Raw genomic sequence first — 26426 nt, 5'->3', positions numbered from 1 at the left:
GACCCAGCACCTGGGGACAGCTCACTTGCCCAGTCACTGCTGTCCCATCAGGCGGGGTCTCTCTGAGCACAGGGAGGAGCTGGTTTTTATATCCCCAGGGCGTGTCAAGGAGCTCAGGGATGCTGGTAGCCCAGAGGATTGTGGGGAGTTAAGTTATAGGGACCTGCACCTGAAAATAAATAAAGATGCACTCCGCCACACCCATAGGATGGATTTACACCTCTGTGCGTGTTTTCATTCATTCTTAGTGCACTTTTAACAATCATGCATTTTTTCATGCCCTGCCATAGTAATCAAGAGGCCAAATAACACACATCGATGCATCAAGAAACAGACCACATATGTCGCTGCATTGCACAGATGTGAATTAGCCCCATTTTTAAAAAATGGTTAACTTGAGTATTTGAGTTGACCTGTGTGAACATACATAAATGTGAATGGGTCCTAAATTAATTGGCTGCCCATAACCTGTTAATGTAATTTGCGAACAGCTGGCACCCTTTTATGGGCTACACCAAACCACTAGATAACTGTTCATCTTCCCCAAGACTTAAAAATCCTTTTTTACCATGACCATTGGCCCTCCATTATATTTTTGAAAGAAAAACACTGGGAGATGGGACAGAGATTCCATGCAGAGCAGATCTGAAGAAATGGTTGGCCCACTTCTCACAGCTTTTAGCTTTCTCTGACATCAGTCACTTTGTTCCCCCAAGGTTTATGTGAAAGGACACATCTCCGGCATCCCTTTAGATGTGCCTGCAACCAGTCAACTAATCAGCAGCGTGCACAGATAAAGACTGCAGCACCCAGTGGCCAGCAAGGAAAAGCGGGCACATCTAAAGGTATCCCAAAGACGTGTTACTTCATATAAATATTTTGAAAAAGATCCGAAGGAGAAAGCTGTGACCTTTACAGAAGCCTTACATTCCCTACAGCCAAAGAGCAGCAGACAGGCCCAGCGATGGCATCCCTAGGTCCAGAAAACAATTCCATAAATTACTTACAACCAGACAGAAGGTTCTTAAAACATTTTCTAGAGTACTGAGTTGCAAAATGATGTAAGGGAGTGTTGATTTCAACGACTGGAGAACAGTTGGGCACTGTTCAGTTGAAGTTTCCTAAACCTCTGTGTTCCATGGTACTTCTTAAAGTAACCAGACTTGGAGTTTTGTGTTTGTCACATAGGTTACATAGCTGATATGTGCTATCTTGGTCACAGAATAATTACTGTATTATCATCAAGTCAGATCTCTTCCAGGTTAATCAGCAGTAGCAGCAGAAAAATGAATGCTGCTCCATTCTAGCAAGTGACAGAAGGAGTTAATGAGCAGTAATTGCTAATCATTGACAACTGTAATTTAGTGGATAAATTTAGAATTACATCATAAACAACATCCTTCTCTGCGGAAAATGATATGCGTCATTCAGTGTATAATGAGATCTATTGCAGTGGAGTGCCTCATCCATGACATGTACCTCAGCTGTGGAATTGGCCAGCAACAAGCCAGCTATATGTTCAAAGGTCAAAACACAACAATAAACAGCTATATGGTCAAATCTCTGAATATTGAATATTTTACCTGCATTTGTTATTTTATCTCAAATTTTTTTTAATATAACTGTTTATTTTCTTTAGCAAAATGGCTTTATTCTCTGTTCTCCTTAGTGAATACCACAGAAACTCACAATTTACACCAACAAAACGCTATCGGTACTTCAAGGAACAATAAACCATGCATTCGCTTTTGTGAACTGATGATACCTACAAAGTACTTCAAAATTGATAAAATATTTCAATGTCCACATGAAATTCAACTAACCTGTGTGATCAAAATGTAATTGATTTGAAGAAACATTTTTGTATCATACACATAATGATAAAAGACTATGCATGGTGATAAATATACATGTAAGGAAGGTCTGATTTGCTCCAGCACAATAAAACCAGTGCAGGCACATGCACATGTGCATACTATGGCACATGGTTCTGCACATAAGGTGACTACTGTACGTGCATGAGCGAGCATGCGCGATTCTGCTTGAAGCCTTCTGCCTTGTACCTCTGCTGCCCAGCTGGCTCTGACCCTGTCTTGTGCCCCAATTTTGCTTCTGTTTCCTTATCTGGTACCTTGCTACCTGGCTGTTACCGACCTCAGCTTGTGCCCCCAAGTCTATTTCTGCTTCTGTCTCCTAATCGGACAGCTTGCTGCTTGGCTGTTACCAACCTTGGCTTGTGCCCCCAAATCTTCTTTTCTCTCCTGATCTGGTATCATGCTGCCCTACTGTTACTGACCTCAGCTTGTGCCTCCAAGTACACTTCTGTGTCCTAATCGGGCACCTTGCTGCCCAGCTGTTACCCACCTTGGCTTGTGCCTTCTAGTCTTCTTTTCTCTTCTGTTCTGGTATCTCGCTGCCCTGTTGTTTCCAACCTCGGCTTGTACCCCCAAGTCAGCTCCTGTCTACTAATCGGGCACCTTGCTGCTCGGTTGTTACCAAGCTTGGCTTGTGCCGCCAAGTCTACTTCTGTCTCCTGATTGTATCTCACTGCCCAGCTGTTCCTGACCTCAGGTTGTGTCTCCGCTAAGTTCCTGTCACTTGCTCTGGTAGCTTAGTGTTCCTGCTCTCTTCTTTACAGGTACATCTGCTATTTAACATTCACATTTTTCACCAAAGTTGTTTCAAGATAAAGATAACGTGTAGGTTAGGGTCACTGGTCCTTAAAAAATGAGATAAAATGACTGCAGTTTGTAAGACATTCATGTTCCAAAACTCCAGCCAAAACGTTTTATTTTTAGTTTTAAGTAAAATAAAAGTGAAGTCTGGAGTTGGGCTTTAGGATTGAATTATACCTTACGTGATATTTTAAAGGACTTTTCTACTTCACCTGTACATTTCAAGTCAAGTCATTATCCTCTCAACAATTAAAATAAAAACAAGTATTTATGTAGCATACAGTTTTCCATTTTTTTTTTTACAACCAAACATCCCAAAAGTATTAACATTATTTCTACATTGTTGTTGGAGCAGTGTCTGTTCTTCCTTTATTTCACAGAGCTGAGCAGTAGAGACACTTCACTAATAAAGATGTTATCTCTCACACTAAAGCAGTATATCAGTAAATCAGTATTTCTGCCTTGTAAGTGATTTTTGTAGTTTTAGAAAGCTTTGTGGTAAGGGATTTATTCAAGCATTTTGATGCCAAAAACAAAATGGGTGTATAATGCATTTACATGCCAGTTAATGTGCTTAACAACCTCTGCAGTTAGGTTTAGCATTTTGATAGCATGACATGTGCATATGCTAGAATGCCATTTTCAATGGCCTCCCATGTTTACTTATTAACTTTAGTGCTTCTAGTTCAAGTTGCATAGTGTGAGTTTATAGAGCCCTCTGGTGGACACTTCTAGGCATGGCAACATTGCTGCAGGACTAGAAAGAATGCTGCCATTGGACTGCATTTGTCAAAGGTTCTAAATTAAGAACTGCCAGCATGACATCATAGCAACATCATTTACACTTTCATTCTCTAACATTTTTAAGTGCAGGTTTGGCTCTGAGACAATCCTGTTAGTACTAAAGTTGAACATTTTATTAGCAAAACCTCATCCGGTAATTTCGGAGCGGGTTACAAAGTCAAGGGGCTGATGTGAGACAGCTATTGGTGAACTAAGCCAGTAACAGTGTTATGAGATGGCCAGTGGCACCACAAGGGGGGTGCGGCCTACACCAGGTTACATCATCGGAGGGGGTGACACCAAAATGACTGATGTCATTTTGGTGTCACCCCCTGTGAAAAGTCAGTCACTCGGTCATGGACCGAGAGCCCGACAGTTCTATGAGAGACGAGACATACCTTATCCCACCGGTTGAACGTCCCCTCCTCTCTTTGCTGGTGTCCATTACCAGGATGGCCGCCGGCAGGTAAACGTGCTTGACATCATTATGCACGTGTGATAACATCAAGCACCTGCGCAATGACCTCCCAGTGTGGTGTCTCCCGGCAGCCACTCCAGGTGACACCACACCTGGGGACGCCCCTGGTGAAGGCAGCATCTGATGGCAGAAAGATACTCAGACAGCATTTTAGTCCAGGAAGTAGATGCCTACAATGAACAATTCCTGAACAAACATGAATCTATCATTATAGAGCAAAAATCAGACTAAGTCATTGTCAGGGAGGTACCAGGACCTTTGTGAGAAGTGATAAATATATTTTCCTTAAAGATGACATTGATATATATTCCTCATTAGCCACAGCGTATATAAATCCACTTTGTTTGGACTAAGCACCTTTGCAAACCCAGATAATACAATATGAAAAGAGCAATGCACAGGTGAACCCTCTCTGAACCTTATCTGTATAGCTCTTTTCCTTGGGCTTTCTTTTGCTTACTTTTCATTTCTTCGGTTTTCCATCTTCTGCTTCCTTTTACTCTTCTTTACCTTCTTTCCATGTTCCTCTTCCCCTTTCCCTTCCCTACCCCTGTTAGTACATACTTGGTAGGTTGTTTTAGATCCTATTTCTTGAGGGATCCCCCAACCTGTGTACTGGATCTTTTTCTCCTTTACAAAAGTTTATAGGAATGTTCCATGAAAGCTTTGCAGTAGGCTATTTGTTAGGCCATGGTAGCCATTGACTGAGTTATAGGGGTTTTGCAGATCCCTCCCCCTGATGCCAACTGTTACCATTACTTTATCTATAATACTGTATATATTGAGGGGAATTTATCAAAACTGGAGTAGACAAAATCTGGAGCAGCTGTGCACGGCAACCAATCAGCTTCTCTCTTTCATTTTCAAAGTTTTACTGAACAAACTGAAAATAAAAGCCCATTGGTTGCCATGGGCAACTGCTCCAGATTTTGACAAATTTCCCCCATAGTGTGTTTTTTTCGCACCATGTTTTGCTGGCGTACTCTGCCTATGTAGAGAGCAGTGCTGTGGGAGGGACCCAGCAAAACCACTTACTACAGGCAGACTGCAGAAAACTACCGGAGGGAGTGGATGCATGACCAGTCACCCTGCACTAGAAGAAAGAGGGAGGCAGTGATTGGTTTTTATTACAGGAAGGTCCTGCACAGATGTAAAGTTTCACAATGAATTGCTGCAAAGATGTGCAAGAAATAAACAAAGCTCACCAAGATTCAAGTAAGATTACATGTCTCTTCCATTTAGATACTATTTGCTTATCCCGGAGTTCAGCTTCAATGGAATGTAGTCAGCGTCACAGCACATTGGGATTGATAGCTGCACATACTTTATTGCGGCATTGCCACCTGTTTGCTTTTAAAATGGACAGCCCACTTTTTTAAACTACTGTTCACACGCCACTGTCTGGTTTTACAGAGTGTGTGAAAAGGTGACAACCAGAAAAATAATTGGGAGACAGCAAAAGAGCATTGTCACCCTGTAAGAGAAGAAGACCTTCATAGCAAGACTGCAAGGCATTGTTTTTTTTTTAATGAAGGCTGCACATTTAACATTTTTGAAAATGACCTGAATTCTGCTTACACACCTATGCAAGATTTTAGTACTTTTTTTTCTATGTGTATCTTTTCATGGCTGCCTGTCCTTTAAAGCTTCGGTTACATATACCAGACTGTCCTATTCGTGAGGCCCATTCTAACATTTCTTTTTTCCATGTATGGACTTCTGGAAAAGCGAAGCCGTTTTTTTCCCTAAGTGGATTTTAGTGTAACTGCATTCTCCTCTTACTCTGGCGTACATTGCTTATATATTCCCACACTGACATTTTATGATAAAAAAAAGAAAAAACTCATACTCTTGTATTCCCAGACTTTTTTAGTAACCCTAGGGAAGCATACATTGGCTCACGTCACTGGAGAAAAATATTCAGAGCCGGGCACATTTGGGGTTTATACTCTCACACTGAAGGTTTTATGTTATGTTAGGCTCTTGCACACGGGCTGATGAGGAGAAGATCCTTGCACTGCCTGATCACAGCAGTACGTGTCTGTACAGTTTTTTTCCTCCATTCTGCGATGGAGGGAAAAAATACAATTACCGGACCCCATCTCTGGCTATGGGGAATCGGAAGTAAACAGACGTGTGCCCGTTTACATTTGATTACCCTCGATCTGGCGTGATCAGGTCCGGCAAAACATATCTCTGATCCATTTCTTTATTCTGACCTGGCTGGAGTCGGGTGTAAACGGACGCCCATCCGTTTACACGCGGCTGCCCATAGACTTACACTCGGCATCGGATCCGCCTGATAAACTGTTTCTGGAACATTTAAGAAAAAACAAAGAGGGACCCTGATGCTCCAATCATCATTATTATACAGGATTTATATAGCGCCAACAGTTTGCGCAGCGCTTTACAATATAAGGAAGACATTACAATACAATTCAAAACAAGATGGTAAGGATGACCCTGCCCGTGAGGGCTTACAATCTAAAAGGGAGGGGCAAGTGATACATGAGGAGGTAGCTGTGTGGAGGATGAATTGTTTGAGAATGTGATGGTTGAGCAGTTAGGTTGAGGTGGGATAGGCTTCCTGAAGAGATAGGTCTTAAGGGATCGCCTAAAGGCCGTCAGTGTGGGGGATAGACTGACAGGTTGGGGTAGAGAGTTCCATAGGATGGGAGAGACTCTAGTGAAGTCCTGGAGGTGAGCATGGGAGGAGTTCATGAGGGAGCTGGAAAGCAGGAGGTCTTTGGAAGAACGGAGGGGACGGTTAGGGTGATACTTTGAGACAAGGTTTGAGATATATGCAGGGGCCAGAGTTGTGGATGGCTTTGTAAGTGGTTGTTAATATTTTGAATTTTATCCTTTGGGCTATTGGAAGCCTAAGGAGGGATTGGCAGAGGGGGGTTGCAGACACTGAGCAGTTGGTTAGGTGAATGAGTCTAGCAGCTGTATTCATGATAGACTGAAGGGGAGATAGCCTGTGTAGAGGTAGACCAATGAGGATGGAGTTGCAATAGTCAAAACGTGATATAACAAGTGAGTGGATGAGTATTTTGCGAACAAGAGCCACACCTGCTTAGTCGTGTCCTTTTCTGAACAGCTGTCTGTTTGCAGTGGATCCTCTCAGTTAGAGTTGTAAGTCAAAAGACTGTAATCCATATGTAATGGCTGCATGTGGCTATGTGCCAAAGGCAGCTGATGGGCAAGCAAGAAGAATATCTTGAGTTTCTGCAGCACATGCAGTGGTAGTGGTAAAGCAGCAAATGTGCCAACATAAGGCCTTACGTTCAAAACTCCAGTACAGCCCAATTCATTAGAAGCATAAAAATACAAAATGGAAATTGGAGAAACGTTGCACTTATAACAATTACTGCAAAATCTTTGTGTCATACCGCAATGAAGTGGGAGCAGTTGGTTGGAGTGTGGTTGCACTATAGATGACAATCATCTTGTGAGCATTTCCAGAAAAACAGTGTGTCCCTCCTATTCAAGATAACATTCATTACAGTAGTATACATAGGTTGGGGGAAGAAAGATAATTTGGTTGTGGTTTGCATGGGGAAGAGTAATGGGAGAATTAGTAAGAGAAAGGACAATGAGAGTGATGCCATACAGATGAGTTAACGTTGGTAAGGCATCAGTTCCGGGGTTGTGTTCTGGTACACAGAGCAGTCATAGTGACAGTATATTGAAAACTGCTGTAGCGAAAGCTGACAAACTGCATAAGGAGATATTAGGGTCAGTTAGAAAACTTTAATTCTGATTGCTAGCTTTTTGAGCAGTCAGCCCCTTTGCTGCATTTTTGTTTTGTTTTTTCCCTTTCATTTTATGTTGATTTGATGTCAGTGGTCACTTTCGCTGCTAAATACCTTTTTATCCTCAGTACCTCAGCTCCATCTAGTGTCCAAAATGTGGTAATACATTAGGTACATGCAACCTGAGAAAAAAATATATCTAAGAACACTCGTTTTTGCGTCTATTCGTTTAGAGAGATGCGTAGGGCAAATGGCTCTGTGAATTGGTTGTGAATAGACCCCTTGGTCTCTAGTACATTTTGGCCTATTATCCCCGATTATAACTGTCCTGCTACAGGCCAATGTTACACTGCTGTGGTATCCTAATTCTTGTAGTAGAGCCCCAGCCTATGCTCTTTGTATCTGGTACATTTAGGCCTAGTCTTGCTATTTAAAATTGTCCTGCTGCCAGCCAATTTTTCACAGCTATGTCATCTGCGGTCTCTTAATTCATTAGTAAAACATCTACCTGTACTTTTTTCCCTAGTACATTTTGGCCGGTTGTCTCTCATTAAAAATGTCCTGCTGCTGGCCAATTTTACATTGCTGTATCATCTGTGGACCCATTAATCCTTAATGAGAGCCTGATAGAAACTGGCCAGCGACAAGACTGTTTTCCATCAGTGAGGATGAGGACATCGACAGCAAACTATTGGCCAATTTCCATCTGCAGGTCATACCTTGTCACTTCTAAAGTTACTTGAAGAAAAAAGCCTAGTTTTGAAGCTGGAATGCATCATTTTGGGGTGCTGCTGCTGTATGTAAGACAAGCTGGTTGTAAAAGAATCCATTCCACAGGCAAACAAGCACTGTCAGTGTATGTGTAGATGTCAGGAAAAATCATACTGTTCCTTAGTGTATGTCTTTTTTTTTACAGTAGTTTGCCTATTAGCCCTAAAAACTGGCAGAAAGATTCACTCCCCTTAGTCTTCAGTGGGATTCGCCTCTAAGTTTGGCCGATCAAACTGGGGCAGATTTGCCCATCACTATGCATATTAACTAAGACACTGATAGCACCATCCAAGGCAGTAGAGTAGTGATTAGCCAGAAAACAAAGGCGAACTTTTCTTTGCTGTTTACAACTCTGCCTTACCTGGCGCTCTGCAATATTTCTTTGGACAAGACATCTCCAAAGAAAGACAGGCTTTGATATCTGCAGGATCACTACTCTGCTTCCTTGGGTGGAGCTGTCAGCTTCTTATGTTTATATACAGCAAGTTACAGACCCTGCACACTCCAGAATGGCGGCAGACTATCTGTCTGATTGAAAACATAATTCTGCCTTTGATGGTCACAACAGAACACTGCAATTGTTCGATGTGACTGTTGAGGAAAGCTTTGAGCGTGCTGAAGGCGCAAAAGATTTAAAATCATTGACTGGACTGCAGCAATGACAGGGGAACATCCTCAATGGCCGCTGATGTAATCTGACAGGGCATGCCTACGAGTGCAATAAAACACATATCGTGCCCCAATGAGTACAGGAAGGCATGCAGGGCATCCCTACAAATACAGGAAGGCACGAAGGGCGCCCCTACGAGTACAGGAAGACATGTAGGGTGCCCATACGAGTAAAGGAAGAAATGCAGGGCATCCCTACAAGTACAGGAAGACATGCAGGGTGCCCATACAAGTACAGGAAGACATGCAGGGCATCCCTACAAGTACAGGAAGACATGCATGGTGCCCATACAAGTACAGGAAGACATGCAGGGTACCCATACAAGTACAGGAAGACATGCAGGGTGCCCATACAAGTACAGGAAGACATGCAGGGCATGCCTACAAGTACAGGAAGACACGCAGGGTGCCCATACAAGTACAGGAAGACATGCAGGGTGTCCATACAAGTACAGGAAGACATGCAGGGCATCCCTACAAGTACAAGAAGACACGCAGGGTGCCCATACAAGTACAGGAAGACACGCAGGGTGCCCATACAAGTACAGGAAGACATGCAGGGTGCCCATACAAGTACAAGAAGACATGCAGGGCATCCCTACAAGTACAGGAAGACACGCAGGGTGCCCATACGAGTACAGGAAGACATGCAGGGTGCCCATACAAGTACAGGAAGACATGCAGGGCATCCCTACAAGTACAGGTAGACACGCAGGGTTCCCCATACGAGTACAGGAAGGCATCCCTACAAGTACAGGAAGACATGCAGGGTGCCCATACGAGTACAGGAACGCATGCAGGGCATCCCTACAAGTACAGGAAGACACGGAGGGTGCCCATACGAATACAGGAAGGCATGCAGGGCATCCCTACAAGTACAAGAGGATACGGAGGGTGCCCATACGAGTACAGGAAGGCATGCAGGGCATCCATACAAGTACAGAAAGACACGTAGGGCGCCCCTACGAGTACAGGAAGACACGTAGAGCGCCCATACGAGTACAGGAAGGCATGCAGGGCATCCCTACAAGTACAGGAAGACACGTAGGGCGCGCTTACGAGTACAGGAAGACACGTAGAGCGCCCATACGAGTACACGAAGACACGTAGAGCGCCCATACAAGTACAGGAAGGCATGCAGGGCATCCTTACAAGTACAGGAAGACACGGAGGGTGCCCATACGAGTACAGGAAGGCATGCAGGGCATCCCTACAAGTACAGGAAGACACGTAGAGCGCCCATACGAGTACAGGAAGACACGTAGAGCGCCCATACGAGTACAGGAAGACACGTAGAGCGCCCATACGAGTACAGGAAGACACGTAGAGCGCCCATACGAGTACAGGAAGACACGTAGGGCGCCCTTACGAGTACACGAAGACACGTAGAGCGCCCATACGAGTACAGGAAGGCATGCAGGGCATCCCTACAAGTACAGGAAGACACAGAGGGTGCCCATACAAGTACAGGAAGGCATGCAGGGCATCCCTACAAGTACAGGAAGACACGTAGGGCGCGCTTACGAGTACAGGAAGACACGTAGAGCGCCCATACGAGTACAGGAAGACACGTAGAGCGCCCATACGAGTACAGGAAGACACGTAGAGCGCCCATACGAGTACACGAAGACACGTAGAGCGCCCATACAAGTACAGGAAGGCATGCAGGGCATCCTTACAAGTACAGGAAGACACGGAGGGTGCCCATACGAGTACAGGAAGGCATGCAGGGCATCCTTACAAGTACAGGAAGACACGGAGGGTGCCCATACGAGTACAGGAAGGCATGCAGGGCATCCCTACAAGTACAGGAAGACACGTAGAGCGCTCATAAGAGTACAGGAAGACATGTAGAGCGCCCATACGAGTACAGGAAGACACGTAGAGCGCCCATACGAGTACAGGAAGACACGTAGAGCGCCCATACGAGTACAGGAAGACACGTAGAGCGCCCATACGAGTACAGGAAGACACGTAGAGCGCCCATACGAGTACAGGAAGACACGTAGAGCGCCCATACGAGTACAGGAAGACACGTAGGGCGCCCTTACGAGTACACGAAGACACGTAGAGCGCCCATACAAGTACACGCAAGATGTCCTGCTGACGCTTCCCACGTGCTGATGCTGTGGAGATCTAAGGTCGAGACCTTCAATGGCATCACTAGGAAAAACAAAAAACTTGGATTGTTTCAATAAAGGAGCCATGCAAGTGCAAAGTTCCTTTTCATGTTTTTAAAGGGGTTGGAATGGGAGGTTTCAAAAGTTTGAATACTTTGCTCAGAACTCAGCTTTAATAGGATGATGAAGTTGGTGAGGTAACACAGTTGTGGTCTACCACCTTGGCAGGAGGAAAAGGTTCATCTCAGTATAGGTGATAGGAAAGACTGTGGCCAGCGGGGCTACTTGTGCCAGAGGAGGCAGTTGTTGAGGCCAGGGTTATGGCTTGCCGGTATAATAAATGGGGAAGGGTCACGAGACTATTGGTAAAGGGACATGTGGGTGGTGTTCTCAGTGCTGCACAGATGAGTCGACAGGGCCTTGGCCACCATGTCATATGTAGGTGTACTGGTACAATGAAGTACAAGCCAGCAGGACAATGGAAGGGACAGGAAGGTTGGTGAGAGAACAGCTCCAAGGATGTCGGCCCACGATGCACTGCACATTGCTGTACATTGCGATATAATGTCTACCTGGCTGATTTGATCACACTGCACACACGGGTCGGACATTACCACATCACACAGGCGTGGAGTCAACCTGATTTTTCACTGTTTTGCAAAAAGGCACATTTTACAATTTACAGAGATTTGCTATATATTAACTCAATGCGGTTTTATTTATTTTAGGTATTTATATTGGGCAAAAAAATTATGTTGTGCTTGTGAGTGCTAAAAAATATTTTTGTGTATTCTTTCCCAAAATACTGTTTTAATAAATATTTGCGCAACTATTGCAGGATGTAAAAATTCAGCAGTGTCATCGTTTTATCTTACAGGTCCCGTGTTTTTATAACATGTATGCTTTGGGGGGAATTTTACAAACCTGTAAGTAAAAAAAATAATGCAACATGGCTGCCTGAAACAGGACACTGAGTTTGCGAGCCCACCCAATTCTGCCCGGTGTTCTATCAAAGATTGTGACTGGGTTGGAATGTGTAACTGGTCACACATTTTGATGTGATCCCGCCCAGTTTTTCAGCAGTGGAATATGTGACTGGCAAAAGGTGAAGAATTCCAACGCTTTCTCAGCTGTTCCAGGGCAGATCGGCATCGCAGATTGTATGTGCAGGAGAATCGATCTGCCTTGGAACAGCTGTTCGGTCCTGAAATGGGACTTTGTGAGTGCGATCTCACATTCCACAAAGTCGGATGGAAGTGACGTTTCAGGACCGATCAGCTGTTTCAGGGCAGGTCAGTTCTCCTGCACATACAATCTGCAATGTCGATCTGCCCTGGAACAGCTGAGAAAGCGTTGGAATTCTTCACCTTTTGCCGGTCACACATTCAACCGCCGAAAAACTGGGCAGGAACTCGTTAAAATGTGTGACCAGTCACACATTCTAACACAGTCACAAACTTTGATAGAACACTGGCAGCCTGACACAGAGCAAGGAGTTCCCGAGCCCGCCCACTCCTGCCTAGGAGCCTGAGAGAACAATGAGTGCCCGGCAACTCCTGCCTGAGCCATGAATGCCTGGCCCGCCCACTCCTGCATTACAGCCTGACACACAGCAATAAGTGCCCGAACACAGGCTTTCCCTCTCATAGCTGGCAGCCTGACAAAGCAACGAGTGCCCGGCGGCCCATTCCTGCTTCGCAGTCTGACACACAGAAACGAGTGTCCGGCCCCCTATTCCTGTCTCACGGCATGCCTACTAGTACTACTGCCTGGATGTCCGACATATGATGCAGTGAACCCTCAGCCCTCCTTCTCTTTCCGTGCAACTCAGTTTCCCTTTCACTTCTCGCACATTTCAGACGAGCCGGTCACATGTTTCGTGTGGCCCCGCCCCCCGGCAGTTCCAGCTCCTCCAGTCACACGCTGTCTCTGTTGAGCAGTTCCTGTTCCGGCCCCGGAAACAGAGAAGAGAGTGCGAGAGTTGCCGGGTCATTCTGACGGGATTGTCTGCGGTGCCGCATCTGTAGGCTTAGAAATATACCATGTGCACAGGTAAAAGGGGGAAGGGACGGGTTAAAATCCCGGTCTAGGCAACGAGATCCGAAACGGGGACCATTTGAGGATATTGTTATAATGTTCACTCCCGTGGCTGCTGAGTCATAGGCGGGGCCTGGGAAAAAGGGGCGTACTTTCTTAAGGCGGGGTTTAATTGATGGGTGTGGCTATATATTGGGTATTTAAAGCAGACAGAATGACAGTAAGCCCCTGTAGACATCTTGGTGTCTGTTGTGGTTTTCACAGTCTTCAATTATTCTGTTTCACCCAATGTGTTACTAGGAGGAGGAGATGGTTATTAGAAGTAAAACTACAAGAAAAATGCATGTTTTTCAGCTGCTCCCATTGAAGTTTATTGGGAACAAAAACACGCAAATTGTTTCCAAGCTGCTGCATTTTTACCGCACGTTGAGCGACAACATATGGGCTCCGATGGGAACGGGCACAATAGAATAACATGGAGTGCCAAGCGTTGAAGCACTTCACATCGCTTGGGTGTGAATGGGGTCTTAGTATAGTAAAGCATAAACAACTGACATGTTGTGTTCTATTAAATATGTGATTTCATTTTCTTTGTTTCATCTCAGTACTCCTCTCCTGTAGCCTCTTTGCAGCCACTTCCTGTCTACGTGTGCCCTTCAGTCATGGGTGGGTTTTGTGATGGTGACAACAGTGGACTAATGTTTTCGCAATGTTGACACATCTCCTTGTAGTCTCAATCAGAAGCCTGTGTGACGAGGTGACAACGCAGGTGCACTATTAAGGGAGAGGGACAGACTGTTGTCACCCTGTAGCAGGAGGTGCCCGAACAAGGACTTGCAGGCCAGGATCGCCAGGGATCATTGTAATTAAAGCTGCAGATTTTTTAAGTTAAACTAACAAGGGGGCAGGCAACCTTGTCAGCTGCTGTGACACTACAAGTCCCACGAGGCAGTGCCTCCCAGAGACATGATGAGATTTTAGTGTCACTGCAGTTGATGTGTCAAGGTTGCCTCAGAGCTGCAGACTGCTGCAGGGGGATATATACGTTGTGGGGTGGAAGGGTGGGCTCTTCCCATTAGCTGGGAATCTGCCTGACTGAGCAAGGTCAATCGCCAGGATAATTGTGGAACCACAACAACCAGTACTAGACTGGAAGCACACAGGGGGGAATTTATTAAAACTGGAGCAGCTGTGAGTGGCAACCAATCAGCCTCTCTCTTCAGTGTGCTCAGTAAAGGTGGCAATACACTGTACAACCATCGCAAGACCTTAGTCTTGCGATGGTTGTAAAGTACTTAAAAAAACGTACGATCTGCCCATCTTGGACAGGCAGATCGTACTTGCCACAATCGCAAGCCCGCCCCCCTGAGGGGCGGGCTTACGATGACTGTAATGAGGGGCGGGCTTACGTTGACTGCAAACGGGCAGTGTGCGTGTGCGCACACCGGCCCGTTCGGCAGTTGTCGCACCAGCAGGTCACTAACTCGCCGAGAATCGTACGATTCCCGGCGGGTTTTCTAGCATGCTGGTTCGACGGAAGACGTGCGACCGTACAGTAGAAACGGTTGCACGCCTTCCATACACTGCACGACTCTCGTACGATCGCGGGATTTCCCGCGATTCTCGTACGAGAATCGTGCAGTGTATGGGCATTTTTTAGGCCTAGTTCACACTAAGCTGCCAAATGAATAACCCGAGCCGAACGCCGTTCAGCTGTTCACTTCGGCCCTGTATGGCTGATTTCAGATTTACGTTGGCTAACATCAGCCTTACATTGGCTGGCTTCACTTCAGCCAAACATGCTTAGCATGTTTGGCTGAGCCGAAGTGAAGGAGCTGTTCGATCCAGCCGAACCTCCGGCGTAGGGGCCGGAATAGCCAAATGCCGCGGAACGGCATTCAGCTCAGTTACTCTGCTTGCTACCATCGAGGTAGCAAGGAGAATAAAAAAATGACAAGTTAAGAAAATTTAAAAAACAAAACGGTGTGGGGGTCCCCCTTCTGATCCATACCAGACCCTTTAGGTCTGGTAGAAAAGTTAGGAGGGACCCCAAGTTAAAAATAAAATAACAAAAATGCGTAGGGTTCCCCCCAAAGTCATACAAGGCTCTTTTAAATCTGGTAGGAACTTTAAGGAGGAACCCCACCCCCGAAAATCTGGGGTCCCCCCTAAAATTCCTAACAAGACTCAATCCGAGCACAGACGGGGGGGCAAACGAGGCCCTCCCCCCTTCCTGCACCATACCTGGCCACATGCCCTTGGCACTGTGAGGGTTCCCTGGAAAAGCTCCTTGTCCCGTTGCCGATGGGGACAAGGACTTCTTCCCCAAAAGCCCCGGACCGTTGGTTGTGGGGGTCTGCGGGTAGGGGGGCTTATTTGCATTAGGGTACCCTCTTTAATAAGGGGGGCATCCAGATGCTGCTCCCCCCTTGTGAATAAGTGAAGGGTACTTGTGCTTGGAAGGCGACCTTGTTACATGCTAAATATGGGTGGACAGAACCTTCGACCGAGCACATGTTAATATGTGATAAATGCACCCCAGCGGTCGGCCCTGATGTAAATGGGCCCTTATGGTTCTAGTCTGGAACTGATATTCTTGTGGCTGTACATATGTTGTGCTTCCACATATTGTGGAATATGCTAATTTATGCTGATCCACAACCAACAGAGTGCAGACAACATGTGTTTCTGGGCGGCCCCCGGATCCTCCAAAATGTATGGCACTACATTCGATTTGGATAGAGCAGGGAATGGTTAAGACCCCCTTTACACCAGTGCCAGTACTGGCACTGGTGTGTCCCTACTTAAAATATAATGCATTGCTGGGATATGCAGGACAAGTCTCAGCAATACATTATAATAAAAGTCAGCAATGCAGAATACCACCAGCCCCCCCTTCCCTGCACCCCCCCCCTTCCTGGTCCAGACTTACCTTACCTCTCCTGCCGCACCTTCTTCTGTGTCTCGGCAGCCAAGGGGCGGGGCTTAGTGTAGAGGGTCCTCTCCCACACAGCAGAATGTGCTGACTGGCGGTGCCTGCAGCACATTCTGCTGGACTAGTGACAGCTTCTCCATCCCCCCGCACAGCCGCCCGTACCTGCCGCCGGTGGCAGAGGGGTGGGGAAGGAGCAGCACTATCTTATGAGGTCACTTAGAATTCATTGACAGGTGTATTTAACCTGCTTCAAGTGACTTTTGCATTCTTCTAGACTTGTATAGGAAGGCAAAACCAGCTTGAAACAAACAAAATCCCATCAGCATTGGTCCTTCAGTTGGTTAGAAAAAACCACACTCCTAGTCGCTGACGGCCACAATTCGCACGTTCAGACCCAGATTTTCGGCTGACAGTCCAGTCTTTAAACACTTTAACAACAGCTGCTCTTGAACATTTAACGAATTCTGCTGTTTTGCTGATACTCGCTCCATGGCTCCGAGCGCCAACAATCATCCCACGTTCAAAGGCTGTTAAATCGCGTTGTTTACCCGTATCTTCAGAAACAAATCACTTCTACTGTCGTGGTAAACAACCTGCTTCCCTATTTATAATGGTCTGGCCCTCTAGCAACTTCAGCGCAAAATTATAGCTAATTTGCCTACAAACGTCAGGTGGTCATAATAATCTGGCCACTCAGTGTATATGAAGTGGCAGTTCAGCTCCCTCAACAGCCATGATGTAGAGAGGAAATGGAGGCATGGTTTAGCATTGTGTTCAGGTCTTTTCAGTAATTTATAAATGTCCCTTATGGTTCTCTTATAACTTGTAGAGGTAAATTATCTCACCAGCACAGATACCACCACATAAAATGATTACCTATTTATCTTATACACTTGTCTTGTCTCCCAGGTTTGAGCTTGGAGAAGACCGCTTCCTTCAGGAAGAAGCTGAAGTCTGACCCCCGTTTTCTACTGGCTCAGAATGTTGCCACATGCAGTGATCCACTGGAAGTGTGTCTACAGAGGCAGACTGTTCAGGACAGTGTACATGTCTTTCAGCACACCATTCCTACGGAGGGCAAGCCTGTCACCAACCAGAAAAACTCAGGTAGGCCCCATCAGCTTGTTTCAAATTACCATGAGATTTTTTAAACATGTTAAATACTGTTATGAGAGGACCTCACTTTTCTATAATCATTGCCACAGCCTAGCATGTTGGGAGATTATTGTTTCTCTTGCGGTTTCTGTTCCTATGGGTGATGCCTGTACCTGTGTCATTGGGATAGGAAAATCTTTCCAAAAGAAAAGCAAACCGCAATAAAACAGCTTTATTTTAATCATTTGTATACGGGTTATATAACCACCATCATCTTTTTATTGCTGGCTTGTCCCCCATGGGGGAGATTTCCCATTATTTCCTGTGCTTCGGAAACACCTGTATCTGTATGTGACAAAGCGTAAATGAAAAGAAAGTGAAGATAAATCTCTTTGTTGGGGGAACACATCAGAACAGAAGTTCTAGCCGTCAGTCACACCATCCAGATCAAACTTTAAAAAGAAAAAGGCTGGTGTTAGTGGATAATCAAAATTCCGTTGCTGTTTCTCAGGTATTCATTTGCTGTCTTGATAAACTGCTACTTTTCCTAAACCATGGCATACATGTTTATGTGACACCCTTCCAGGTTATGTAGAAATATGCTGAGTAATGTTTGTGACCCCCAAATACTGCTGTGAATGTAATGCTGCTACAGCCAAAAAGCAATATTTCTAGTGTGGAAACATCCAAGCTTGCCCTCCTTAGCTGATTGGAAAGGGCTGGTAAACTCCAGGCTTCCATTATATAAACTCACTTATGAGATGAGGGACTAATCTGGGGGCCTGGATTAACTCCATCCATACGCTTTTCACAAAGGGATCTGATGTTGAATAACCCAGTGGCACCTCTCAGGTTCATACGATGTACATCTCATGTGTAATCTTTTTCCATTGGTTAGTGGCAAGTTTGTCTTTAGTACTCGAACTCTTAAAAATGACACAGGAGTCTTATTGTATCATATAGACAAACTCACTCTGCAGCCCCTCCATCCAGTCTTCTTTTCAAAGGGTATAAGGCATTCTGTGATTGGACAAGGGGCGTATTAATGTAACAATCTCCCATGACCAATCAAAGAATGCCTTGTATTCATTCAAAGGAATACAAGATGTTTCCTGAATGGAGGAGCTGCAGTGGGAGCAGTCTGCTATGATCACTGTACTTCAGCCTTGACTGTCAGTATTACCGCTGGAACTTCAGCGACGATATCTCTGGCAGTGTCTGTATGTAAGTAACATTTCTCAAGAAAGATGCAGCAGCCAATAGCGGGGCTAACAACTTTAGAGGTACCTTATTTCAACTTGGCTAATGTCCCAATAAAGTGTTGGCCCACTTCAGGTTTAATTAGTCAATCAAGTTAAAATGGATATTTCTGTTTTTGGTAGATGCTGGAGAGTTAAAGGAGAACTATGGGGTTAGGGCTTTTGCCCATAGTTCTCCTTAGGGTAACAGGAGGACACAAACTAGCGTCCTCCTGTCACCCTAAGCTCAGTATAACCCTAGCTACAGCTCGCGGTATACTGAGACGCCGCAGCTGAAGCGGATCCCGATAATTATGTCTGGATCCACCCAGCTGCGTGAGTGACAGCTATCTAGAGGTAGAGCCAGCTGTACCCGCCCCCTCCCCCGTCCGATACGCCAGTCAGCGCTGGAGGATCGGAGCGGGGAGGGGGGAATCCAGCCACTCCCCTGTCACGGCAGAGAGCCGTGACAGGATCGAGAAGTGAGCGAACACCGGTATGTGTTCGCTCCCCTCCCGATCTACTGAGCCGACCTGTGACAGTCTCATTGTCACAGGTCGGCTAGAACTATGAGGTGAGTGAAAAGCACTCACCTCATAGTTCTCCTCTAAACCACAAGATAATTTCTTATATCTCTCAGGGACTCTGTTTGGGAGATCTCAGTGCTTTGGTTCCTGGGTTTGCACACCTTCTTTGGCTATTATCGGGGTCCCACTCTCCCTCTCTGCCTGAATCATGAAGTTAGTGCTAGGCTTTTCTTTTTAGAAAGCCCAACAAGCTTTGGAAATGTACATGTGTATAGTTTTATACAAATAACAAATAGAACAATAAACCACAACAAAATACCATTTATAGTTTTCCATTCATAGCTTCTTTACTGGTGATATCCATTTAATATTTTGGAGTGTTGTCCGCACAAATATTGATCCATTTTCTATATTTTAATATGTTTTTTTATTTTAGTACTTGGACCAATTTAAGAATATAAAGCAATAAATGTTTAATTCTTCCTGATTTTATTCCACAGCCTAGTACACTAGATGCTTAGAGTTAATAGTTTGCTACATGATGGAATGTGCTTTGTCTTTCAGGACGGTGTTGGATCTTTTCCTGTCTGAATGTGATGAGGTTGCCTCTTATGAAGAAGTTTAACCTTGAAGAGTTTGAGTTCAGTCAGTCCTATCTGTTTTTCTGGGACAAGGTTTGTAGCCATTGGTGGAGGACATAACATTTTACCAGAATGAGGGGAATTGATCAAATCTGGAGCAGTTGCCCATAGTAACCAATCAGCTTTTATCTTCAGTTTATTCAGTAAAGCTTTGAAAATGTAAGAGAGAACCTGATTGGTTGCCGTGCACAGCTGCTCCAGATTTTGTCTGCTCCAGTTTTGATGAATTCCCCTCAATGTATTTTTCATCTGGTATTTCCCATTAAACTTGCTCAATCTATGCAGTCATAGCCAATTAGTGTGATTGTATCCTGCTCCCTATTGCTAGGTTCTTATACAATAAAATTCTTTCAGGTATGCTGCCCCCTTTGCAGATGCCATTAAATGTTTGCTGTGGAATACTGTTCATGCTAATTTTATTTTATCAATTTGTTAACCGCACAGATTGAACGCTGCAATTATTTCCTAAATGCCTTTGTTGAAACTGCACGTTTGAATGAGCCAATCGATGGGAGACTTATGCAGTTCCTGCTTTCAAACCCCACCAACGATGGAGGACAGTGGGATATGCTGGTTAACCTCATTGGTAAGAGCTAACAATACAGTAGCGGTGCTTTGTTTTTTTTACTATAACCAACTTTGTACAATTCTGAAACCTGATATCAGCTAACAATTGTCAGAATTTAGCACCAACGTGTTAGCCTGATACATACAAGCTGCAATACCACTTAAAGCCCTTCTCCGGGCAAACAAAAACTTACCCTTCCAGTAGGGTTACCCCCACAATGCAAGGGTTAAAGGAGAACTATGAGGTGAGTGCTTTTCACTCACCTCATAGTTCTAGCCGACCTGTGACAATGAGACTGTCACAGGTCGGCTCAGTTGATCGGGAGTTGAGTGAACACATACCGGGTTCGCTCACCTCTCGATCCTGTCACGGCTCTCTGCCGTGACAGGGGGAGGGGATGGATTCCCCCCTCCCCTATCCACCAGCGCTAACTGGCGGAACGGACGGTGAGGGGGCGGGTACAGTTGGCTCTGCCTCTAGATAGGCAGAGCCAACTGTCACTCACGCAGCTGGGCGGATCCCGTCATCTCAGTCGGGATCCGCTCCGGCTGCAGCGTCTCAGTATACCGCGAGCTGTAGCTCGCGGTATACTGAGCTTAGGGTAACGGGAGGACGCTAGTTTGTGTCCTCTCGTTACCCTAAGGAGAACTATGGGGAAAAACACTGACCCCATAGTTCTCCTTTTAAGTGGTTGTTTTGTCTAGGGGACCCTATTAAAGCTTATTTATTTATCTGATTCCCGCTCCTGCCATCTCTGTCCAGGCAGCTAGACTGATTCCCACAGCTTCTTCTTCTCTATGCTCCAGTGATATCACGTCATCATGTCTTATACAGGTCCATAGAGCGGCATTAGACGTGAGGATGCCAAGGGAATTCCAACTTTCAGAGTGGATGGGGAGAAGAAGCAAGCTTTTTTTTTTTTGCGTCCCCTAGAAAAAAATGAGCACTCAACCCTTTGCCTAGAGATGGGCTTTAAAACCAAACTTTACAAATATTGTCTAAATACTAGAGGTATCTGTATTCTTATTTGAATCTTGGTCTTTATGCATTTGTTCCAGATCCGTGCAATAATCCAGCATGAAACCACTCCTGCACTTTGACTTTAATGAAGACCGGTCAATGCTGCTCTCTCTCCTTGTGCAGGGTGACTGGTCTTGTATCCACCCTGCCTGTAGTTTTCTGGGCAGCTTGTAGTGGGAAAATCTACTCCCACTGATAGCTTTGCTGTCTACATAGTTTGTGCTGCTCGGTGATGTCAGCGCTAATTTTACAAGGCGGTATTAGGATTCTCAACGGCATTTAGTGCACACAATGTGGATTTATGTGCTTTGTGGCGTTTTAGCAATATATTTCAATGAATTTTTTGTGCCTGTATTTCAGATTTAAAGTGTGCTAAAGTAACAATATCACATATAAAATAATAATGAACAAATGTTTCTGTCTGTCTGTTTTTGCTGGAGAGTTCCCCATCACTTCTATAACGTAAAACATTTTCAGCAGGTCAGGAAGTGAGGGGAAATCTTTCTAACAGAGCCCTGGATGGCAGTGAAAAAATGACAAGGGTTTTAACCTCTAATTCTTGCCTGCTCTATCAATGCACTTTAAATGTTATCAGTTCTGTTATTTCTGGTACTTTCTTTATTACTAAATAATTACCCAATGATGCATTTATATCCTTTATATCCTTCTTTCCTATAGAAAAATATGGAGTCATCCCAAAGAAATGTTTCCCTGAATCTCACACCTCAGAGGCTACACGACGAATGAATGACATTATTAACCACAAGGTGAGGGTGGTGCAGGCCGTGGGGCATGAGCTAGTTCAGCTACCTGTTTAACAGGTAGAGTGTGGAAGGACCAAGCTTTTTTTATCAGTATTAACTGACCCACATATAGGTTTGTTCAGTGGTCAAAGAGCTATGTGCAAAATAAGCTGAAATGTTATTTGCTTTTATGTATTGCTGCCCTTTGCATTATCAAATTGTCCTTTCTGCTGCCTTACTGATTTAAGCCCCTTAGAATAATTTGTAACTTAACCCCTTCGTGACAGGAGACGTACACTGATGTATGCAGATGATCTGTAATGCCCGTAACCACTAAGAAGCAGCAGCTACCATTCATTAATGTATGCCTCAGTGTGGAGGCATCCATTAATGAAAGAGTTAAGCTTTTACAGTCAGTAATAGCAGAGTGGTAGTTACCGCACTTGCTGTTACTGTTTGACAGCTGGTACAGATTGGAATTAGGAGATCCCTTTGTGTACCGGCATTTTTCTAAATGTTTCAGAATAGAAACATATAGCTACATGTTTCTATTCTACAACAATGTTGCAGACTTCTGATCGCTCTGGGAGTGATCCGAAGCCTTTAGTGACACTGATGCTGACAAGTTTGGAGCCGCATAATAATAACCAAACATTGATAAATTGGATCACACTAATCCAGCACGTCATTAATCTCACGTGCCCCACTCAATATGGCCGCCGCTTGAGTGGGGCAACTCAGAATAATAACGTGCTGGATTAGTGTGATCCTAGTTCATTTTATTACTTCATTGCTGTGCTGTATGTGTATAGGCCAATGCCTTGGCTGGCGCTCGTGCAGAAAGTTTCTTGGGAAAACTCACCGTCCCAAGTGGCTCCATCGGCTAACGGAGGGGGGAGGAGTCAGCCGTCACGGACATAGATGTCACCGGACTCCTCCCCTTCCCTTCGTTAGCCGACGGAGCCACTTGGGGAAGAGGGGGAGGAGTCCGGTGACGTCACGGACATCGACATCGCCGACGGGACTCCCGGAAGCTGGCGGAGAGGTGAGTGTTTTCATTAGCGATCAAAATAATTTTAATCGATCAAAAAGTTTAACGATTAATCGAGAAATTAATCTTTAATTTTCACAGCCCTAAAAAATGTTAAAACAATTGTGGAAAGTGTAAAAAAATAAAAAATACATTTAAAAAAAAATTCTATATTTAAATATATTGTTATACTATCGTTTATTATAAAAATCAACCCCCTAAAGTGAAAATCGGCAGCTGAGTTGCGTGACAGTGATGTTCAAGGTATGTCGCGGTCACAAAGTGTGACACTTAGTGACAGTGACAATTTATGCCAGATGACCACTATAATTTTTTAGAGAAAAAAAATGTTGGCTTTTAGTTTTAGGCTGAGAAGTACAGAAAATGTTCTAAAATTCTAGGGATGTGAGATGTTTCCAAATAAATGAATTCATTTTAATGCATTTTATTTAGCTGTGCTATTTTTCCAAAAAATATTAATAATCAAAACTGGGAAAAATTTGTTTTTTTAAAAATAAGTTTTACCTCTTTTTTTAATATATTTTATTAGTCCTAAGTGAGGCGTTAGGGCTATATATTTATATCACATATGTGTACCTATCTGTCCTCTAACAAACAATATATAATATCTGTGGGTGCACTTAGTAAGGAAGTATATTACTGCCGTGGAAGAATCACACAGCAAAAATGTCAAAGGTGCGTCAGTCATTAACGAACAGACACTAAAAACAAGCTCAGTCATGAAGGGGTAAAGCAGAAAAATGACAACTGGAATCTTAACCGTTGATCAGGGAACACCTGTCCTCCCGTGAGTCACAACATGCCCTGATGTAGTTTGCTCTGTCTTAATTCCAAAGTGGGCCAGAAGCTCAAATAGGTTATCTCAAGAGGTTTTTGATATCTGGAAGAGCTTGATTGTATTTATATTTGTGATCCCAGAGCAATAACCAAGTGACAATTGAGGTCCGTGGAACAGCAGATTAAGGCCCCATCTGTATAGCTGATAAATACATTAGAAACATACAGTACTTGACTTTACAGCTGCAGCCATGTTTATCTTTTTTGGTATCAGGGAATACTGTGTAATATTGAGAAAAGTACTCATGCACGCATTTGTCATTCGCAGATGAGGGAATATTGCTTACGGCTAAGGAACATGGTATCCAGCAGCTCCACTAAGGAAGAGATCTCTGCGGCTTTGGAAACTATGATTGAGGAGGTAACTGTTGCTTGCATGTCTGCATAGGTTACTCTTGGCTTGTAATGTATTTCATAAGACCCATAAGGACTTGTATCTGTATGATAAATACATGAACGCTGACCTGCTATTATAAAGTGTTTTTTTGTCTCCCTCTTCCTTGAGGGTCTACAAAACCTCAGTGTGCTGTATGCACATCTAAAACTCAATAGGAGTTCCATATTCTTATGCAATTTTAAAAAAGCCACAAAAGCACCCTTTACTAAGAGAAATGACCTTCTGAAAATTTGAGTTCTTTGGCTGACTTTAACCTGTACTTCCTGAGTCAATGGACTGGAACAAGCACGCAAACTACAAAGTCAGTGAATTTGAACTCCTGAAGTGCATACTTGTTCTGGGCCGGTGCCTTGATCATTGGATTTGCAGGAAGACCAGGCAACTAGAATTTGCAGAGAGAGCGATTGGCAATAGCAGCCTCCCCTTTTCTCATATTATAGGTTTCTGTTGGGGGGGAAAAAAAAGGCCAAGAAATGTATGCGATTTTAACCACCAGATGGCAGTGTAGGAATGGAAATACTCTGGAAACATCCTCCACTACGTCTGCGGCAGCAAGGGCCCTCCAAACACACTCCCAGACTGTTGGCTTTTTGCTGCAGGTGCTTTGCAGCTACCTGTTTTACACACCAGAATTAGGGCTAATAGACCGCTGATGTCTTATTTAAGAGAACCCGTCACCTCCATTGTGCAGTCACATAGGAGGCTTGTCGGTCCCATGTGATAAAAAAAAGATTAATAATAATTAAAAAATCTCAAATTTTAAAAGCCCCCTCATACACACACAGACGAGTGCCAATGCATGTGTTGGGTGCACCTACATATGAAAATTATGATTGGTCCACACAGTTAGGTATCACCACACATGCCGGAGTAAAAGCAATAATTTTATGGCCATTATTTGCAGTTAACTATAAATTGAGGATCTGTAAAGGCTTTTAAAGCGTCAGCTATACAAAATTTTGAGTACAAAAGCTTTTTGCGATTTCATGGGTGCACGCAATTTTGAGGTTTGACATCTTTTACAATAAAATTGGGTATTATATAGCGTTTGTGCGCATTTGAATGTATTTTTTACTGAACATTTGGGTTTAATAAACAGTTGCGCTATATCGTGTAACGTAGAAAATTGCAATGGCCACCACTGTAGTTTCCAGGTCTCTGCTTTCTGAAAACATATACGTTTGGGGAACCCAAAATGTGCATTTTTCTTTTTAATAAATTTTTCTTAACAGTGTATAAAGAGAAATGCATGTGTCAGATTAACAAACAATTTATGGCATAATATAGCACAGTAAACATTCACCAAAGACATAAAAGTGGGGAATAGGGTTAAAAAACATTCAATATCTTCATAGTGCAAGAACAACTTTGAGAGTAAGAAACAAAACAAAAGCTGAATGACTCTAGGTAGCACAAGAGAGAAGAGTGTGAGTAAAATGTGCTTTTTGTCATGCGTGAAACAAAATGCAGAGTTAAAAGCAAGCAAATACTGAAAGAACTCCAGTGTTTGCTATGTACTGCCCTTACTCACCCACACCAGGTAGACCTATACAGAGCATTGAGAGATTATGTTGTGAAATATCCAGTAACCCATGACACTTTATCAAAAATGATATGGTTATAATTGACACCTGATTACTTGCTAGGGGTTACTGGGCTTTACAAATGAAATTATCATTGCTCTTTGTACTGGTTTATTAGTTTTGACTTTATGAGAGTCCTTGCTACATTTGCTCTTTATGAATACTTTTTGGCAAGCACAAAATTCATTGAACTCCTTGCATGGCTGTTACTTGGAAATGTAATTCGAAGAAAACATATTAGGATGGAATTCAATTCAGACATGCGTTAGTCCACCCTAGGTGGCAGCGAGCTTCCTAAGGGCTCATGCACACTTGCTGCAGCTCATAAGCCAGTAAAATGGGGTATGCTTTAGATGCTTTTTGGTTGCTTTTAGATGCTTTTGAGTGGCTTTAAACTGCTTCCAAGCTGTGTTTTGCATTCCCATTGAGTGGTATAAGAAAGCACAATGGGTCATATGCAGACCAATGTCTGGGCATTGAAGCCCATAAGGAGACAATATGTG

At 44.1% G+C, this 26426-nt stretch overlaps 1 protein-coding gene across 1 annotated transcript in view; it reads left to right on the top strand.

Moving 5' to 3' along the window:
• Positions 1-13157: 13157 nt before the first annotated feature.
• The window catches only part of BLMH (bleomycin hydrolase), a 46087-nt gene continuing 32818 nt past the window's right edge, over positions 13158-26426 (top strand). The window contains exons 1-6 of the mRNA XM_018565478.1: positions 13158-13303; positions 17133-17330; positions 19648-19757; positions 20169-20310; positions 21991-22079; positions 24212-24304. Coding sequence (XP_018420980.1) covers positions 13294-13303; positions 17133-17330; positions 19648-19757; positions 20169-20310; positions 21991-22079; positions 24212-24304 — 642 coding nt within the window. The 5' untranslated portion in view covers positions 13158-13293. The remainder of the gene's footprint in view (positions 13304-17132; positions 17331-19647; positions 19758-20168; positions 20311-21990; positions 22080-24211; positions 24305-26426) is intronic.

This window comes from Nanorana parkeri, unplaced genomic scaffold (genome assembly GCF_000935625.1).
Source record: "Nanorana parkeri isolate BGI_ZX_2015 unplaced genomic scaffold, ASM93562v1 scaffold851, whole genome shotgun sequence".
Lineage (NCBI taxonomy): Eukaryota > Metazoa > Chordata > Amphibia > Anura > Dicroglossidae > Nanorana > Nanorana parkeri.
The sequence above is the reverse complement of the archived record's forward strand: the minus strand, read 5'-3'. Positions and strand labels throughout refer to the sequence as shown.